This window comes from Anolis carolinensis, chromosome 4 (assembly GCF_035594765.1).
Source record: "Anolis carolinensis isolate JA03-04 chromosome 4, rAnoCar3.1.pri, whole genome shotgun sequence".
In the NCBI taxonomy this organism is placed as follows: Eukaryota; Metazoa; Chordata; class Lepidosauria; order Squamata; family Dactyloidae; genus Anolis; species Anolis carolinensis.
Window position 1 is genome coordinate 253,864,211 of NC_085844.1, and position 20,567 is coordinate 253,884,777.

A 20,567-nucleotide genomic window follows, 5' to 3' on the forward strand; every position below is an offset into this window, starting at 1 on the left:
ACGCCTCTACGTGACGCAACACCTCGCAGCCAATCCTTGCTCGCCTTTACGCAAAAGGGCAGGGACTCATTTTAATACAGGCCACGCCTCTACGTGACGCAACACCTCGCAGCCAATCCCTACTTGTCTTTACGCGGAAGGGAGGGGATTCTCCTTAATAAAGGCCACGCCTCCACGTGACGCAACGCTTTCACAACCAATCCCTGCTCGCCATGATGCGGAAGTGTGGGAACTCATACAGGCCACGCCCCCTCCCTGTTACTTCGTCTTCCGGGATTGAAGGCGAAAACAGTGCTCCGGGGCATGTGCAGAGTTTTTCCCTGAGACCGAACCATGATCTCGGAGGTGTTCGTGCTCTCCTCGCAAGGCGACCGGCTCCTCTATAAAGACTGTATCCTTCCTTATGGTTAAAGGGAGAGGGAGGGAAGTGCAGGTGTGCTTATGTGTTGTCTCTTCTGTGTTTGTATATCTGTATGTGTATACATGTATGTACATACACATATATGAGCATCTCTGTGTGTGTGTATACTGCTATGGACTGGCCCATGAAGTCACGAAAAGTCAGAAGCGAATGAACGAATAAGCAATACAAATACTCATAAATTTATATATATACACATATCTAAATTGAAATACAGTAGAGTCTCACTTATCCAACATAAACAGGCCGGCAGAACATTGGATAAGTGAAAATCTTGGATAATAAGGAGGGATTAAGAAAAAAGCCTATTAAAGAAAAAAAATCATTATGATTTTACAAATTAAGCACCGAAACATGTTTTACTACAAATTGACAGAAAAAGCAGTTCAATACACAGTAATGTTATGTAGTAATTACTGTATTTACAAATTTAGCACCAAAACATTGCAACATTGACTACAAAAACATTAACTACTAAAAGGCAGACTGTGTTGGATAATACAGAACACTGGATAAGTGAAGCTTGGATAAGTGAGACTCTATTGTATATATAAATATATGGGTCAGAGTAAAGAAGGGGGCCGGGATGACATCATTCCATGTCTCCTGAGTCATAACAATATCATAAAATATAATATACATATTATGATATACTAATAATATAATATATTGTATATACATACATATAATATTGATATTATAATGTAATACAATATAACAGCAATACACTATTGTATATTTATATTACATGTAATATTACTAGTGATATTGCAATATAGTGTTATAGTACAATATAGTACAATATAGTAATATATAATGCTTATATTGTGCTATGTTAATATCTATTGTATGTAAATTTAATCTGTAAGCCGCCCTGAGTCCCCTTCGAGGTGAGAAAGGCGGGATATAAATGTTTCCAATAAATAATGGGTTTATATACATATATATATATATATATATATATAGTGGGGTTGTTGTATGTTTTCCGTGCTGTCTGGCCATGTTCCAGAAGTATTCTCTCCTGACATTCCACCCACATCTATGGCAGGCATCCTCAGAGGTTGTTATGATGTTTAATTGTGATCGTTTATATTATTTGTAGTTTTACTTTACTTTTTTTGTGAGAAACTGCAAGTCACTTCTGGTGTGAGAGAATTGGCTGTCTGCAAGGACGTTGCCCAGGGGACGCCTGGATGTTTTGATGTTTACCATCCTTGTGGGAGGCTTCTCTCATGTCCCTGCATGGAGCTGGAGCTGAGAGAGGGAGCTCATCCGCGCTCTCCCCGGGTGGAATTCGAACCTGGCAGCCTTCAGGTCAAGTCACAAGGCTTTAACCCACTACGCCACCGGGGGCTCCGTTTTACTTTACTATGTATTTTATTACGTGTTTGTGTGGCATCGAATTGTTGCTATCTATGTTGTAAGCCGTCCCGAGTCCCCAAGGGGAGATGGGACGGGATATAAATAAAGTTTGATTGATTGATTGATTAAGGGAGGGACAAAGGGGGACAGACTTGACCCTCTTGCCCTCCTTGACCCTCTGTGACCAGTCCGCGGGGAAGGCGACCGAGGCCTCGTGGAGGACTTTTATCGGAAGGTGACGGCGCTGCCTGCAGACCAGGCCCCAGTCTTCATGGTAATAAGGGGGTCAAGATAAAGGATCGTGTGGGGTCTGACGTCACACTTTTCTGATGTCACACCCGTCTTCTGCAGGAGGCGCGCCCCCCGGGGCTCCACTTTGCGCATGTGCGTCACGGGGGGCTCTACTTCGTGGCCACCATCCCTTCCGGGGCCTCACCTTTCGCAGCACTGGAGTTCCTCAACAGGTCAGTCAGGGGGCGGAGCTAGGAGTGAGGCCACACCCACCACCCAGATAGGCCACACCCCCTAGACCAGGGGTCCCCAAACTGAGGCCCGGGGGCCAGATGCGGCCCTCCAAGGTCATTTACCTGGCCCCCACCCTCAGTTTTATAATATAATATTTTTATATCAGTTTTAATATAATATATTGTATATACATATAATATTGATAATAATCTTGTTATACAATATAATACTAATAGTAATACCATATAATAATATTAATTATATGTTATATATTACATATTATATAATAGTACTAGCTGTGCCCGGCCACGCATTGCTGTGGCGAAGTCTGGTGGTATGGGAAATAAAGTATTGAGGAATTGGTGGTAGTTAAGGTAAAGGGTAAAGGTTTTCCCCTGACATTAAGTCCATTATAAATGGGTAATATAGCAGTGTGGAAGGGCTTTGAGTCTACACTGCCATATAATCCAGTTCAAATCAGATAATCTGTATTTTATAGGCAGTGTGGAAGAGGCCTAAGTGAGGCCTAACTCTGCCTGTCCCCTGGGCTGAGTGGGTTGCTAGGAGACCAAGTGGGCAGAGCTTAGCCTTCTAACTGGCAGCAATTGGATAAAAACAATTATTCCTCTCCCTCTAATTAGGACTTTATTTTTCTTTTCTTTTTGTTGTATCAACCTAGAGCTGTGGATGATGGGTTGTGTTGTCAAATTTCGAGGTTGGGGGGGCCTGTAGTTTTGTCCGCTGCCCTGATGCCATCAGTCTTTTATATATATAGATAGTGGTATAGTTCAATTTAGTAATATATAGTGCTAATATTGTGTTATGCTAATAATATATTGTATGTACATATAATATTGATAATATTATGTTATACAATATAATACTAATAGTAATACCATATAATAATATTAATTATATGTTGTATATTACATATTATATAATAGTATAGTGGTATCGTTCAATATAGTAATATATAATGCTAATATTGTGTTATGCTAATAATATAATATATTGTATGTACATACAGCTGCTCTGAGTCCCCTTCGGGGTGAGAAGGGTGGGATATAAATGTAGTAAATAAATGCAGTAAATAAATAATTTTAGACTTAGGCTCGGCCAAAGTCTGACATGACTTGAAGGCACACAACAACAACAACAATCCTAATTAACTTGACTATCTCATTGGCCAGTAGCAGGCCCACACTTTCCATTGAAATCCTAATAGGTTTATGTTGGTTAAAATTGTTTTCATTTTTAAATACTGTATTGTTCTTTCGTCGTTGTTGTTGTTGCACTACAAATAAGACATGTGCAGTATGCATAGGAATTTGTTTGTATTTTTTTTTTCCAAATGATAATTCGGCCCCTCAATACTCTGAAAGATTGTGGACCGGCCCTCTGCTTAAAAAGTTTGGGGACCCCTGCCCTAGACAATACATAAAGCAGGCATGGGCCAACTTTGGCTCTCCCTCCAGGTGTTTTGGACTCCAACTCCCACACTTCCTAACAGCCTACCGGTGGGATCAGTTCCTATGATCAGAGTGGCCTTCGGAGGAAGTGGGAGATGGAGGTTTTTCCAGATCGTTACCTTGAAGTTGAAATTATAGTTTTTCTCAAGAGATACAGAGGGAAAAAGCAGGTGTGCGCAAAGTGATGTCATGGGAGGGATTGAAGCCTTTTAAGTGGTTTCTGGGCTCTCAAACCTTTAGTGGGAACATTGAAAAAAGGGGGACCAGCTCCGTTTCTAGTCCTAAGTTTCTGAGTCACGGATTTCAAGGTTCTTGGTTTGATTCTTGTTTATGACTTCCATGTTCTCTGAGGTTTTGCCTTTCTTTTGTTCCTGTTTTTATATCTGACATAACTTTTGGACAATACTCTTCTTAAGGAGTATTTTGCTTGGTGTTAACTCAAGTCTCTGTAGATTGCTTTGTGATGCCTTGGCTCAAAAACCTATGGACTCTTGAACTCATTGGAAATTACTTTTGCTAAGACTCGCTTTTTCCCTTTTATAACTATTCATTAATAAACATATACTTATTGAATTATCTGAACATTGTGTGCTGTTGGGTGAAAAGGTGTACCAGGGCTACAGTGCAACGGGGCCCAAGTTTGCCCACTCCTGCCTAAAATCCTAAAGGTGGAAGGGACTCATGGGCCATCCAGTCCCTGCTCATCTCAAGATTTCCAGGTTAATAGGGTGAAAAGGTCCAGGGTCTTTCAGATGTCCAGAGAAGGAGGTCCCACCACTTTTCTGGGCTATTAGATCAATGGCTAAGCTGTGCCTCCTGAGTGAGGCCCTGCCCACTGCCCAAGGGGTCCCTGCCCATTGTCCCTAATCCGGCCTCCTTCCTTCTCATTTTCAGACTGGCGGCACTGCTGAGGGATTCCTGTGGAGCCCTGGACGAAAGGAGCGTGGCCCTCAACTTCGCCCTCCTCTACGAACTCCTGGATGAGTTGCTGGTGCGTCATGGTGAAAAGGGGTGGGACCTAGGTAAAAGGGGTGGGGCCTCACTGGAGTGGCAGGTGAACACCCCGCCCCCAGGGGACCCCCACCCTTTCACTGGCTCCTTCCCTTCCTTCCAGGACTACGGCTACGTCCAGAGCACGGCCCCCGAGGTGCTGCGGAACTTCCTGCAAGTGGAGCCGGTCCTGGGCCCGCGCTTCAGCCTCCTGGACCTCAGCTCCGTGGGGCTGGTGAGCCCAGAGTGCCTCCTTGTAGCAGGGAAAAGGGGAGGCCCCCATGAAGGGAGTCTTATCACAGCCTTCCTTGGCTTGTTCTCCCACCGCAGGACTCGAGGGAACCTTCAGCAAATTGAAAAGAGATAATTAAATTTGATTTCTTGCCCACCTCTCCTCATGGCCTGATGTGGGTTACCGCATAACTTAAACATAAACACATAGTCATTGTGAAACACTTCGTAAAATACATACAGTAGAGTCTCACTTATCCAAGTTAAACGGGCCGGCAGAAGCTTGGATAAGCGAATATCTTGGATTATAAGGACTGATCAAGGAAACGCCTATTAAACATCAAATTAGGTTATGATTTGACAAATTAAGCACCAAAACATCATGTTAGACAACAAATTTGACAGAAAAAGTAGTTCAATACGCAGTAATGTTCTGTTGTAATTACTGTATTTACGAATTTAGCACCAAAATATCACGATATATTGGAAACATTGACTACAAAAATGGCTTGAATTATCCAGAGGCTTGGATAAGCGAGGCTTGGATAAGTGAGAGACTACTGTATATTAAAAAATACGTATCAAAATACACAAAACAATAACAAGGCATACAGTGGAGTTTAAAATTCACCATTAAAACTGCCTGTGCAGGCAAACAGTCCTCCAAGTTCCCTAAGGCATCAGGTGACAAGAGCCCTGCAAAAGAGGGAAAACTACCTGTATTGACTCAAATCTAATGCTCACCTTCCAAAATTAGGATGCGCATTAATTTGTGACATATGGTCATCTTAGTGCTGAGCCAAAGCACCTGCACCTCCTCTTTCAGGGACATCATCTCTAAATTTAATGGCAACGGCTCAATGTTATGCAATGCTGGGATTTGTAGTTTGTTGAGGTATCAGTGTCCTTTGGCAGCCCCCATGACCCCACTCCACAGCCCCCATTTCCCCATAGCATTGAACCAAGGGAGTTGGGATCCATTCCACAGCATAGATGCACTCTCAAGGGTTTATTTTCCATTGCTGAAAGTTTTTGCGTCCTAACACTTTGTTTTTTAAAGAAGGAATTATACTCATGCACCAGCTGCAATGCGCACCTTTTTGGGCCAAGTGACAAAGAGTGCACTTTTCGCCACTGTGTATGACATTTTCCAGCAAATATTTTTTTCGTTTCAGGGTTTTGCAAATTGAGGTGTGTATTAGAATCAATGTCACATTAGACATGAGTCAATATGGGTAAATAGTGCAGCAGCACAATGAAGCAACAGAGCAGGACTCATTTCAACTCATTTTTCTGAAGAGGTCTCCTGCTGCTGCCACCACTAAAAATAACTGAAAATAGTCTTATGACGTTTTGTGCTTGCCTTTTTTCAAAAGCAACCCTCTAATTTTCACCTGTGTATCTGCTCCTAGAGAAGTAACTGCCTCAAAGCCTTTCTGTTAAGTTGGCTCCAAAGTTTCTTCCATTTCAAGTCCAAGGGATGTTATGTCCAGAAAGTCTCACTGTGTCAAATGTATTATTTGTAAGGGAGCAGCTAGTCTTGGGACATTTAAACAAACTGGATCCCATTTTTCACAGCAAGGAGATGCAACTTAACAAAATTTTGGGAAGTGTCACTCAAGTTTACTTCACAGTAGGATGCACAATGGATATACAATGGGGTGATACGTGGCTTGAAAACAATCCATGTGAAAGAGATCTAGAAATTTTAGTATACTATATGCCAGGGGTCCCCAAACTAAGGCCCGGGGCCCACATGCGGCCCATCGAAGCCATTTGGGCCACATAGTTGCCTCTGTTTGTAGTCAGTCTGTGCGATTTTCTTACAGCAGCTGAGGATGTGATCAATGGTTTTGTCAGCTTCCTTGCGGAGTCTGCATTTTGGGTCATCAGCTGATTTTTCGATCTTGGCCTTAATTGCATTTATTCTGATGGCTTGCTCCTGGGCTGCCATCATCATCATCATCATCATCATCATTATTGCTTGGTGGCCAACTATAGTCCGGCCCTCCAACAGTCCAAAGGATTGTGAACTGGCCCCGTTTTAAAAGTTTGGGGACCCCTGCTATAAGCTGAACATGACTCAACTTTAAATGGTGAGACTTTAAACAATGCCCTGCTAAATGTGCACCTGACCTCTTGCAAAAGATGCCACAGGGATGGCTTCTTGAGGCTCCAGGTGAAAGCTGCAGGCTCCTGGTCTCTGGCGAAATGGCCCACAGAATGATTCCCTTTTTCTGGCACTTCCAGATCCATTCACTGGGGACACTATAGCAAAGTACTGGTTCACATGATTTTGCATCCCTTGCAGCTTGGGCAATATTTCTAACCAGTCCTTTCTTGCTTGCAGTTTGGAGCAGACACTCAGCAGAGCAAGGTGGCCCCCAGCTCTGCTGCTGCCCGGCCAGCTCTCTCCCTACGCGGGGAACAGGTGAGAAACCCAGCCTTCAGGTATAAGATACACCCCCTATATCCCCCAATCTGCACATCTTTGACGAAGGGGGCTTTGTTCATCCAGAACCACTGGTCCAACTGGCGTCGTTCTCTTTCCCAGGGCTCCCGGCCGGAGGTCTTCCTGGACCTGGTGGAACGCCTCACAGTGATCATTGCAGCCAATGTGAGTCAGGGCAGTTCATTTGAGAAGGAGCCACTCTTCCTAGCCTCCACTGAAGTGGTTTGGTCCTCCACAAGGAGGAACTGGACCTTCTGAATTTCCCCTCCCTCCACAGGGCAGCCCCATGAAAGTCGACATCCAAGGGGAGATCCGGCTCAAGAGTTTCTTCCCAAACTGCTCTGGTGAGTGAATCGTGCAAGTATGGACCAATTTCAGGAAGCAGGCCTGGTCCCTTATTCCCAGGCTCGGAATCAAGAGTCTGCTTCCACTTCTCCTGCTCCTCTTCTACAGATAAGGCTTGCTCTTCTTTCAGGAATTCTGCCCCTCCCCACCACATGCCCATGAAAGGGAGCTGGTCCTACTTTATCCTATGGTTGGCAGTTTCGAAATGAGGCAGGAGGCTTTTGCTGGAGATCCTGCATTGACTGACTGACCCAAAAGCCCCTTCTCTGATAAGGTCTGTGGCTTCCCTTGCAGAGATGCGGGTGGGCCTCTCGGAGGAGTTCTGCGTGGGCAAGATGGAGCTCCGGGGTGAGTGCCAGCCCCTCCCCTTCACCTCCCCCTCTCCTTGGGCTCTCCCCCTTGAAGCTGCCCCCCTTCTCTCCTTCCCAGGCTACGGCACAGCGGTCCGCGTGGACGAGTGCTCCTTCCACAGCTCGGTGAGGCTGGATGAGTTTGAGCGCAGCCGCGTCCTGAGGGTGACCCCCAGCCAAGGGGAGGTAAGGGCAGGTGGGGAGGAAGAGGGGCCACAAGAGGCTGAAGGGTAGGGGTCTGAGACTCCTAATCCCCTACCCCTCTTTCTGAGCAGCTGACCCTGATGCAGTACCAGCTGGCTGACCACTGCCCCACCGCCCTGCCCTTCCACCTCTTCCCCACTGTCCACCATGACCTTCCTAGTGGCCGGTGAGTGGGCCATTGCCTTGGGAGGGGGGCTGTATGTGTTGTGGTAATCTCTGAGCAGTTAGACTCAATTTAACCCTCTCTGGGGGACATTCCACCAAAAGGCAGCAGAGTAGGAAAAGCTTTCAAATGCAACAATTACTTACACGGGGTGAGCAAAGAGAAGCCTTTGACCATTTAGGATTGCAATGGAGTGCAGAGTCTCAGTAAAAGTTCAAAAATGTATTTATTCAAGTAAAAAGAACTCCACTGTAGATAGAAAGGCTTGGGAGCTGTCTAGTCTACTCTAGATTGGCTTCTAAGGAAAAAATAAGAAAGGAAAAATAACAAACATCTAAATAGTTACATCTTGCCAGGAGAGACAGCAAGACGCTGTTTGTTAGCTTGAAGAACAAAAGGAGAAGAGAGAACCAAAATGGTTCCAACCTCATGATCCAGTTTATTGGGGCCATAAAAGACATTCTGACCAATGGGAAGTTAGTGTCCCTAAAGATTCACATTTCTGCTAACTTCAAAGTAAGGGATGTGACGGGAAACACAGTAAAGCCTGTCTAGGCATGCTTTGGAAACAGGGAAAGGATTCCCTCAATTTAACTCTATCATCTATCTGACTACATTTAGACTTGAGTAGTCCAGGGTGATTCCCAACAGGATGCAAATTGCCTCTTCGGCTCTTGAGTTTTTTGTGATCTGGGTATGCATTGTGGGGGCCCTTGTGTTGTGGTTCAACCAGATGAAGATGAGCGGATTAGGGTTTCAGAACCGAGGGGAGTGATAGATGGTTCTTTGATGAGGAAAAAGAGGGGATTTCACAGCAAGATGCTATTTGTGATATGGAATTTGAAAGTGGAACTGTTTTGGAGTCCCACAGACAGGGAGAGGACCTTTCACCCACAAGGAGCTTAGCAACCCATGATAAAGACCTGACAGACCAAGATAGCTTGTCGGAGGGAACGGTTGGGTTAGACAAGACCAGGCTGCATCCAAAGGGGGGGGGGGACCTCAGGTGCAGGAAATGTAAAAGAATCCATGAGAAAGACGCGAAGAAGGAACCTCAAGGTCAGAGAAATACTTTCGTGTTCTGCAGCCCCTAAATCAGAGAGCGTCTTGTTGAGATTTTAGATCAGGCAATGCTGCTGAATAGTAAGAATGTCCAGTTCATGTGTTACTTCCTGGGAGTTTTGATTCATATTTTAAGGAGTTCATATAGCCTTGGTTTTTCTGGATCCATGTTTATGTTTTGATTCTTGTTTTCCTGTACTATTTGGATTATTGCTTTTGAACTGTTTGAACTCCTCACCAGCTTGCTTGGGGTTTTACATACTGACAACCTTTTCTGATTACCTGTTGGATTTTGCCTTCCTTATTCCTTTTGGTGTTTTTCCCCCTTTTTATATGTACTTTCTTCAATAAACTGTTTTACTACTACAGTAGAGTCTCACTTATCCAACATAAACGGGCCGGCAGAATGTTGGATAAGCGAATATGTTGGATAATAAGGAGGGATTAAGGAAAAGCCTATTAAACATCAAATTAGGTTATGATTTTACAAATGAAGCACCAAAACATCATGTTAGACAACAGATTTGGCAGAAAAAGTAGTTCAATACGCAGTAATGCTATGTAGTAATTACTGTATTTATGAATTTAGGACCAAAATATCACGATATATTGAAAACATTGACTACAAAAATGCGTTGGATAATCCAGAACGTTGGATAAGCGAGTGTTGGATAAGTGAGACTCTACTGTACTTTTGGATTGATGCTTTGCCATTATTACATTGCACTTTATTGTCCATTTTAGCTGTGAAACTACCTCTCCCCATTTTGGAATATTCTGCACTTTGGCCTAGATCTGTGTATTAGTCTCCTGTTTTTAACATTTTATGCTGTATGTTGATTTTAATGACTGTTTTATTGATGCTGATGTTTTTATTGTTGGGATATTTGTTTTATCATTTTGTTGTTATTATATTGTTGTATCGGGCAAGGCCCCATGTAAGCCGCCCCGATTCCCTTCAGGGAGATGGGGTGGGGTATAAAAAGTTATTATTATTATTATTCCTGGTTGGGGCTAAGGGCAAGATGAACTCTGGCTGCCATTGCTGCAGAGCAGGTGGACAAGGCCAGGTGTGCCCTCACTTTTGCCTGTGTTTTTCTCCTTCTCCAGGGTGCAAGTCTACCTCAAGCTCCGCTGCGACCTCCCACCCAAGAGGTAAGCCACCGTAAGTGAGGGCAGATATGTGTGTGGGGAGGTCAACGTCAGCACCCCAAAATACAGACAGCTCCTCATCTCCCTTCTATCTCTCTCTCTCAGCCATGCTGTCAATGTCCGTGTCCACCTCCCGGTCCCCAAAGCGGTGCTGAGGTAAGATTGGCCTTCTCCCCCTCCGGGGAGTGCCCACTCTCCCCCTTTCAAGACAAGGGTCAATTGGGACAGGGGGATAATCACTAGCCTGCCCATGACTGCTGTGCTTCCCTCTCGCCCAGCCTCTCCCAAGAACTGAGCAGCCCTGAGCAGACGGCCACCCTGCAGACCAGCACCAAGTCCGTCGAATGGGTAGTGCCCCGCATCCAGGGTGGCTCCCAGCTCTCTGCCCTCTTTAAGGTGAGTGTGGGGCAAGGGAGGCTGGTTGAGGTCAGAGGCGCATACTTACACTTGGAGGTGCCTCTTGCTTCCTCTCACTGCCTTCTTGCCTCTATTCCGCAGCTGGAGGTGCCTGGCCTGGGCCGTGGAGGTCTGCGGGAGCTGGGCCCAGCCAACCTGTCCTTCGAGGTGCCGGCCTTTGCCTGTTCGGGTCTGCAGATCCGCTTCCTGCGCTTTGTGGGGCCCCAGACCAGTCTCCCCCACCGCTGGGTGCGCTACGTGACGCACAGTGATGCCTACGCCATCCGCCTCAATGCGGGGTCATAGCAGCGGACAGTGACCATCTCTCTCCCTCCAGGATAGACAAGGACAGCCCGCAGGTGCTTTGCACAAAAAAACTTTATCCTTGAACCGAGAGTCAACAAGCAGAGACAGGCAAACAGCCTAGAACTCTGCAAACAGTGCAACAGAAACAGTGCAACGGAAACAGTCCCACGGCGGCCCCCTCCAACCTTCCTTCTGAGGGAAGGGGCCTGGGAGAAAAAGCAATCGGCTTAACTTCAGCTCCAAAACTGGCCCTGAGGCACAAGGCACTGACCGGTGGGAAGGGAAGAGGGAGGTGGGAGGCTCAGCCTCAGTCGTTCTGCAAAGAAGAGAGAGACTTTAATGGAGGCAAGGCCCCTTCCCAGACTGAGCAAAAGGTCTGCATTTACCATTTCCCCGAAAATAAGACATTCCCGAAAAATAAGACCTAGAAGTTTTGCTGAATTTCTAAATATAAGGCCTCCCCCGAAAGTAAGACCTAGCAAAGTTTTTGTTTGAATGCCCAGCGCCTGCCAAACAGAACACCAGAGCATGCAGGACTGGTAAATGTACATAACAGTTGTACATGGAAATAATGGTAGTAACAGGAAATTATTGATAGGATTCACAGTTTGTCTGGTTATGCTGGTTTGTGATGACAACTACTGTACAGTATATAATAAATGTTCATTTTTTGTTCTACAATAAATGTGAATTCTTCATAGAAAAATAAGACATCCCCTGAAAATAAGACCTAGCACATCTTTGTCTTATTTTCGGGGAAACATGGTAGCTCACCCCAATACAGGCTTCCTGTGTACAGCCAGCTTCCTTCCCTTTCTTTGCATGGCTTTTCTTTGGGAGGAGGGGGTGTCAGCCTATCATCCCTGCCACAGGTGCCACGGCCACACCCTCAGGGCCCTCTCTTTTTTTGAGGGGAGGGGCTAGTCTGATCAGGCAAGGAACCCCAAGGGAGGGGGGAAGGCAGGCGAAAAGCATGCCCTCCGCCACCCAAAAACAAGAGCTCCCCAATGCTGCCAGAACTCCTCCTGGGGAGGAAGTCCTAACAGAAAGGATGCAGGAAATGGGCCTCCTGGGTCCATATGCCCCCCCCCCCCCCCGCCACCATACACACACTCTTGAGCCCCTCCTACCAGCCCGGAGGCAAAGTCGTCATCGTTTTCCTCCTCCTCGTCCTGGCTGCTCTCTAGGCTCTCGATCATGACCTCCTCAGCCTCCATCAGCTGCTGCCTGTGGGGCATAAATGGGGATGGGGGGGTTGTCTCTGCCTCCATCTCCCCACAGAGAGACGTGAAAGGGTTTCCTTCCCAGTAGTTATTATTAACGTTATTTACATCTCGCCTTCCTCCTGTGGAGACTCAAGGCGGCTAACAATCCCACACTTAGTCAAGTTTGAAATGCGCAATACAAAAGTTAAGGAACAATTAAGTAGTAACAGTGTCGTAAAAACATTAAAACACAATACACTTAAAATAACAGCAACACCAAACGCCCTGGCAGAGACCTAGCACAATGATGGGCAAGCTTTTGCGCTTGGTGTGTCCAAATTCACCAAAAAACCTAGCATGACTTGGGTGGTGTGTCACTTCGAGAAAAAAAACCCCTAATTTTGCAATATGTAGTTTAAATAACAAAATATATAATTGTAATATATAACTGTATTTAATAAATCAAAAACTATTTACTACAATTATTTCCATGTACAACAATCTATGGTACCTCTTGCAGTTTCCACGCTGATTTCTCTCTATTCTAGTTTCAATGTAGTCACGAATAATAATATAATAGTAATAATATGATAAAATGTAATGTGCATAATTCCCATGGACTAAACAACAAAACCACTGGACCAAATCGCATCAAATTTGGCCACAAAAGACATAGCCATCCAATCAATCTGCATGTGGCAGCAAAAATGGCTAGGTGTGTCAGTGCTGACACGCGTGTCATAGGTTGGCCATCAGTGACTTAGCAGGTTGTCTTCTCCCGCTCCAGCCATGGACTGAAGGCGGTCAGTGGCCTTTGGCCACTCAAAGGCAAGCTCTACTCATTTGGCCGCCTCTCCTCCCCCTCCAGCCACAGACTGTCAACTTTGGGATGAGTTCACTGAAGACAGCAAGGTGCCACCTTGAGCGGCATCAAGAGGCCCCTTTGCGCTTCCTAACATCAACCACCAAGTGCCAGGCAGTTTCTTGTCCTTGTGCTGCCTCTGGGCCGGGAAATGGCTGCTGCTGCATCTCCTGGTTGAGATGAGTCCTTCTTTGTGGGATACCTCCTTCCTTTTATCTCTCTGGGGCTGGTATGGGCAACCTAGGCCCGTGGCCCCGATGTGGCCCCTTGGGCTATTTTCTCAGGCCCTCTTCTCTCTCTCTCACCACCCTTCCTTCCTTCCTTTATTTATTTAATACATTTATATCCCGCCCTTCTCACCCTGAAGGGGACTCAGAGCGGCTTACAAATTAAATTTACATACAATATCATATTATTAGCATAGCACAATACTGGCAATAAATTACCATATTGTACTATATCTATATATTGTAATATTATTAATAATATTACATGTAATATATAATTTATAATTAATATTATTATATTGTATTAATAGTATTATATTGTATTATATTGTATTCCTTCCCACCCTTTCTTCTTTCCTTCTATTTTTCCTTCCTCCTGGGGGATGTTTAGCTGGGAGAAGAGAAGGTAGAAGTAACATGAGAACCATGTTTCCAGATTTCAAAGGACATCCCACTGAGGAGCAGGAAGAAGGGGGAAAACTGACTTTCTGCTGCTCTAGAGACACTGGGGAGGAACTAGTTTTGCCCTGGTGCACAATGTGTTTTTAAAACCTGCCAAATTTAATGTGTATTTTATTATTTTTATTAGTTGCAGTGTTTTTTTATTTTGTCATGTTTTTTTATTGCTTGGTTTTATATTTATTTGTTGTAAGCCGCCCCAAGTCCTCTTGGAGAAGGGGCGGAATAGAAATAAAGATAATGATGCTGATTAATTATTATTAATTGTGCCTTCTTGCATGGCAGGGGGTTGGACCGGGCGGCCCCTGGAGGTCTCTTACATCTCTAGGATTCTAGGGTTATATTTATTTACAGTATTTATACCCACCCTTCTCACCCCAAAGGGGACTCAGAGCGGCTTAAAGAACACATATACAGCAAACATTTGATGCTGAGTATACTATTAACAAGGACAGACAACACAGACAGAGGTAAAGTTTTTCCCATCTTATTTCCGGCATCTTGGAGGCTGTGCCCAACCCTGGCCACAGGGGGTGCTGTTGCTCCACCTTCCATGCTGAGGAGCTTTCCTCCAATTGATGTCCTTAAGGGCACCTTTTATTACCTCCCTGCTAAAAGCAGTACCTATTTATCTACCCGCATTTCTGCTTTTGACCCACTTGGTGGGCAGGTGAGCTGGGGCTAATGGCGGGTGTTCACCCCTGACCTGGGCTCCAGCTCTCAAACTTTCGATCGGCAAGATTTTTCTGCAGCACAGCTGTTTAGCCTGCTGTGCTAAGCCTGGCCTCACATTATTTTAGCCAATGTCTTTTATCTTGTTTTAATCATATGTATAAATGCATTAATGTTTTTGATGGCATTGAATGTTTGCTAATTTTATGTTTTATGGTTGGAAGCCGCACGGAGTCCCTTCGGGGAGAGAGGGAGGGTTAAAAATAAACTATTATTATTATTACCCAGCGCAGAGGGAAATAAAAGGAACAAAACAGATTGGTTGTTAGGTGAAGGGTTGGCTGTTGCTAAGTGAAGTGGCCCTCTGAATGAATGTATGAATGAGGGGAATGAATGATACGTCAGTAGGCTACTTACTTACTTAGGCGATCCCTCGTAGTTCGAGGATGATGGTCCTCCATTTCTTGGAAGACGCCTGTGCGTGACTTTTTTTAATATGTGGAGGTCGGTGCACGGCCGGTCAACACACAGTCTTCACAGAGTGAGGTCCCAGCAGTGGTGTGGTTAACACAACGAAAGTGGCTTCTCAGTCTGTTGCAGCCTTATTCCGCCTTCACAGCCGTTGTAACATGTACCATGTTATCCTCCGCCTGCTCCGCCGTTGAGGTCTTTGAGTCTTCAGATTGTGCCTGGTCTGGATCCTCCCCTGCAGCCACTCCTGGGAGTGCATCACTCCAGTGGTTGTGCCCATAGGTTCATTGGAACACGCAAGCCCCCTCACCACGTCGACAATCCGTCGAGGGGGTCAGGAGTAGGCAATATGGGGTCTAATGGATACACTTTTTCTCTCCTGTCCACCATCTCATCCTGACCAAGGCTGACCCTTTTGGGATCCAAACGTTCCCCATCTTTCCTTCAGCTTCAGCCTCCAAAAGAGAAGAGGAAGGGGAGGAAAGGGCAGGGAGGGGGCTTGGGGAGAACCCCGCTCCCTCCCGGCCCACCGACCCCATTCCAGCCCAACATGTGGCCTCCAAGTTACCAAGTGTGCCCGTGCCTGTTCTGGGGCCTCTCCCAGCTTCACAGGGGCACAGGGAGACTTGCTAGACTCTCCCCAGCCCCATCCCCTGAATTTTGCCTGCTTCTTTCTGAAGCTTTAAAAAAAGGCTTCCCATCTTTGCTCGCTGTGAACTCTGTTGCCTCCTGCATGCGAAGTGCAACGCCCTCCCTCGCCCGAGTGGGACTAGGGGTTATGCTGTCACCCTTACCGATCCAGTCTTCGGCCCAGGAGGAGCCCACTGTGGTCCCCCTTCATGGGAAGCTGGGGCTGCGGCCGGTGTCTGCGAGGAGGGCCCCCCTGGGTGGGCAGCGGAGTGTGGCTGCTAAAGTAAAGACCACAAGCAAGGTGCTCAGCCTGGCCCTGTCTGTGCTTTCAAAGGAAAGCACAAAGGAAAGCTCCCCTCCCTCCCTCTTCCCAGACCGCCCCTCATTCACCTGAGCACAAACTCCGACTCGGAGCCCCCAGAGTCCACCTGCCCCTTCAACTGGAGGCCCCCCTTCGCCTGGTCCTTGACCCTGAGGGCCGTGGAGGTCAGCAGCGGGGTCTGCAGGCGGCTGCTGCTTCTGCTGGAGGGGAGGCTGGCATCGCTGACTCGCAGCTCAGAAGAGGAGGATCCTGGCAAAGAGATGCAAGGGAGATGGTTGCCTACCAGGTCCCTTCCAAGCCACAGGGCCACCCCATGGATGGGGGGCACACATCGCTTCACACACCGTCCAGGCGGCTCCTCTTGGCGGCTGACTTGGGCCGCTCCTCTTCCTGGGGGCTCAGGGAATGCTGATACACCAGGAAGGAGGTCCAGTGGGGCTCCTCGCTCTGAGCAGCCGGGCAGAACCTCTTCAGGTAGGACAAGCTGCAAGGGGGCAGGTGGGGGGCATCCAGACATTAACTGCGGAAACAAGGAAAGGATGACCATTGCCCCCCACAGCAGGGTCCCCTCTGAAGGCGCTCACAGCAGGGCCTTGTCGGGATGCATCAGTCGGGGAGAGAACTCGCTCAGCAGCTCCAGGAAGGGCAGGTGGACCAGGCCCAGCTGGGCGTTTGGGGAGGCCGCCTCCTGGAAGGCAAACTTGATCCCTGCCCTGGGAAGGAAGGAGGGAAAGGAGGAGATGGAGAGGGGATGACAGGAGCAATAGGAAAGGTGTCTCCTCAACCCTCAGCAGCTGCCCACACACCCACCCACCCCGATTCTGCCCCACAAAAAAGTATAGACTTACTGCAAGAGACAAAACTTCAATTCCTGAATATACTAAGCTAGAAGAATGAGGGAAAGCAAACTCTTATGTATTTTTATCCTAGCGTTCCGTCTGTGTATAAGGAACTCTAGTTATCTGAGCAACTCTGGAGTTTGTCTGAACTGAACAGCAGACACACAAATACAAGAAGAAGAAGAAGGCTTTTTATCCCTTGTAGTTTAGTAATATAAAACAGTTTCTATAAAAGGCAATCTCTCCTCTTCGCTCACCATTTTTTTGACGTACCTTGCTTTCCTACAAAACGGCAACACCACCAATCCACATAGTATTATACTTGCTATCCCAGATTATATAAGATTAACCAATCAACTATTGCATTACTTTATCCCTGTTGCTTGGGATTTTTTAAATAGTTGTATCAGACTATGAATTGTCTCATGGTCATATCAGCCACTGAAACTTGTCTAAGTGCCTCATCACACTAGAGCATGAATCCACTTTCTTTTTCTTTTCTTTTTTTGGGTGGGTAAACAATTTATTAATGATATGTTACATAACACAAAAGCAAATTATAGCAGATAAAGTCAAATAACAATCCTTTTGAAATGTACATGCATATCTACATTAGTCAATCAACTGGTTAATTCTAACATTAAGTACATATTATTACCAGTAATTCAAAACATATATAATTGCTCTTTCTACATGTTATCCACTAGATAACTACATGTTATCCAATCTAGATTTCTACTCATTTTTTAAAAGAAATTAAGTATAAGAGTTCACCCTAACATTCAAACAAAAACATACAAATGTGTTACACACAACAGACCCTAGGCGCACCCAAAACCCCTAACCCACACAAAATAAAACCCCTTCCCCACACCCGTGCACCCTTCACCATGACTTCCAACCCTGAAGCACTATGAAGCCTTTAAGTCAATTTATCTATCCTTGTTAATAGTAACCCTAAATTCCTAATGGAACTCCTCTATATTACTGACTCTCTATTCAGATATGCTATGGCCAACTTCCATGTTTCTAAAAAGTGTGAATCCACTTTCAATCTGGTTCCTGCCTCCTGCAGAATTCTGGGGTTTGTAGTTTGGTGAGCCCAGGACCTGTCTGGCTGAGCTGTTTAAAGCCTCCTCCCTAAAGTGGATTTAAAGTGGATCCAAGCTCTAGTGCGAATAGGTCCTCAGTCATCCTGATTTCACAATTAAAAGGTAAAGGTTTCCCCCTGACGTTAAGTCCAGTCATGTCTGACTCTGGAGGTTGGTGCTTATCTCCATTTCTAAGCCGAAGAGCCGGCGTTGTCCGTAGACACCTCCAAGGTCATGTGGCCAGCATGACTGCATGGAGCGCCGTTACCTTCCCGCCGGAGCGGTACCTATTGATCTACTCACATTGGCATGTTTTCGAACTGCTAGGTTGGAAGACGCTGGACTAACAGCGGCCGCTCCCGCCGCTCCCGGGGTTTGAACCTGGGATCTTTCGGTCTGCAAGTTCAGCAGCTCAGTGCTTTAACACACTTTGCCACCGGGGATCTAGAATTCACAATTAATCACGTGATTTTCCTGCTTCTTGGCAAGGGGTTGGACTGGATGGCCAACAAGGTCTCTTCCAACTCTATGAGTCCATGAATATGCTTAACATATACAAATCGTAACAGCTTCCTCACTTGTGCAGAGCCACGAGGGCCGAACGGTTCTGGAGCTGGTGCAGCCCAAAGAGCAGGGAGAAGCGCCGCGCCAGGTCCCGGATCTCCTGGAAGGCCTCCGACTCCACGCCTCCGGGCCCCTGTTCCAGGAGCAGTTGGGCCAGCAGCTGAGGAGGAGGAAGAGGAGAAAGAGGGTTTCTCATTGAACGCCAGCAAGGCATCCCCACCCCATGCCCACTCCGTCCCAAATACCTGCTGCAGGCTGAGGAGCAGGGTCTGGGCCCACTCTGTCCGGTCAATCTGGCGAACCCGGTTCAGCGTCTCCTTGATGATGTCACCATAATCATTATAGCACTGGACAGGCAAAAGAGCAGAGAGACAGGCGGAGGTCAGCGCCTACCTGGAAGTCCTCCTCTTCCTTCACAGCCTCAAGCCTTATGGAGCTCTGAAGCTTACGGTCCCAGTGGAGGGGGCAAAGGGCAGAGATCTCACAGCAATGGAGGGAGGGGGCAAGGGAGCTCTCTTCCCAAATGGTCACTCTCCCCAGTGTAGCCTGTTCTGGACAGAGCGCAGCAGGGCCTCTGCAGAGGCAGCCTGGAGGCACAGGAGGAGGCTGGGCAGTTTCAGGTGCGGATGGTGGGGACGAGGGACAGGGCCTTCTTGGTGGTGGCCCCCGGCTCTGGAACGCCTTCCCAAAGAACCCAGGCTAGCCCCCACAATACAGCACTTTAAAAAAGAACTAAAAACTTGGTTCTTTCAACAGGCTTTTTGATAATGCCTAAGATAGCAGCCAGACTATTCTTTAGCTAGGGAAGGCTAAACTTATTGTAAGGACTTTTAATCAATGAATATTGCTATATTTTACTCTTGTCAATTTTATATGCCTGGTTTAAAATATATTATTGTATTTTTAATGTTAATATACTGTGTTTATATGTGGTGTGGCACCATGTGTGCTATTTGTAAGTCCCCCCAGTCCCTATGGGAGGTAATAATAATACAGTAGAGTCTCACTTATCCAACATAAACGGGCTGGCAGAATGTTGGATAAGCGAACATGTTGGATAATAAGGAGGCATTAAGGAAAAGCCTATTAAACATCAAATTAGGTTATGATTTTACAAATTAAGCACCAAAACATCATGTTATACAACAAATTTGACAGAAAAAGTAGTTCAATACGCAGTAATGCTATATAGTAATTACTGTATTTACGAATCTAGCACCAAAATATAACTATTTTTTGAAAAGATTGACTACAAAAATGCGTTGGATAATCCAGAACGTTGGATAAGCGAGTGTTGGATAAGTGAGACTCTACTGTAATAATAATAATAATAACAACAACAACGATCTGCCAACTGCAAAAGGCCACCCTACTGGGATCTGCACACATCATCGGAAAATACACTTGGGAAGTGTCCGACTTGTGATTTTGTGATACGAAATCCAGCATATCTATTTTGTTTGCTGTGTCATACAATAATAATAATAATAATATCTATCTTGTTTGCTGTGTCATACTATGTAATTGTGTCAATAATAATAATAATAATAATAATAATAATAATAATAATAATAATAATCTTTATTTATATCCCACCACCATCTCCCGAAGGGATTCGGGGTGGTTTACAATATAAAACATAAAATACAAGCATATAACATAAAATGGTACAGGAGTATAAAAAAGTATCACATAAAATTATAACAACAACCACTATCAATACTTAATATAAAATCAACATAGCACTATTTTAAAAACACAGAACTGTAGATAAAATTAGCAGACATCAATTCATAACTAAAGTGCCAGAGTGTCAACTAAAGTGCTAGAGATGGTGGCACAGTATAAATAAAAGTT

The 20,567-nt window shown here is 45.7% G+C and overlaps 2 protein-coding genes across 5 annotated transcripts in view; one reads left to right on the plus strand and one right to left on the minus strand.

The window, feature by feature from the left end:
* The first annotated feature begins 246 nt into the window (after positions 1–246).
* On the plus strand, positions 247–14,375 carry ap4m1 (adaptor related protein complex 4 subunit mu 1). 2 transcript variants are annotated; one of them, XM_008123364.3, is made up of 15 exons: positions 247–391; positions 1,972–2,057; positions 2,135–2,247; positions 4,612–4,708; positions 4,832–4,942; positions 7,289–7,369; positions 7,493–7,555; positions 7,668–7,734; positions 8,030–8,083; positions 8,165–8,271; positions 8,361–8,455; positions 10,625–10,669; positions 10,772–10,822; positions 10,945–11,062; positions 11,165–14,375. In XM_008123364.3, exons 1-15 carry the CDS (start codon positions 334–336, stop codon positions 11,366–11,368), a joined length of 1,350 nt encoding a protein of 449 aa, XP_008121571.1. In that variant the 5' UTR covers positions 247–333; the 3' UTR covers positions 11,369–14,375. The 2 variants fall into 2 exon arrangements, with proteins under 2 accessions (XP_008121571.1, XP_062835317.1); XM_062979247.1 differs by having other exon boundaries at positions 8,030–8,271.
* Positions 11,423–20,567, minus strand: part of stag3 (STAG3 cohesin complex component) — a 32,924-nt gene continuing 23,779 nt past the window's right edge. For 2 of the 3 annotated variants that reach the window (XM_062979246.1, XM_062979244.1), the window contains 8 exons: positions 18,956–19,057; positions 18,725–18,870; positions 16,801–16,929; positions 16,561–16,700; positions 16,285–16,465; positions 16,059–16,172; positions 12,499–12,595; positions 11,423–11,684 (listed from right to left, as the gene is read on the minus strand). In XM_062979246.1, the coding sequence (XP_062835316.1) occupies positions 11,676–11,684; positions 12,499–12,595; positions 16,059–16,172; positions 16,285–16,465; positions 16,561–16,700; positions 16,801–16,929; positions 18,725–18,870; positions 18,956–19,057 (918 nt within the window). In that variant the 3' untranslated portion in view covers positions 11,423–11,675. The remainder of the gene's footprint in view (positions 11,685–12,498; positions 12,596–16,058; positions 16,173–16,284; positions 16,466–16,560; positions 16,701–16,800; positions 16,930–18,724; positions 18,871–18,955; positions 19,058–20,567) is intronic. The other variant, XM_062979245.1, reaches the window with a different exon arrangement.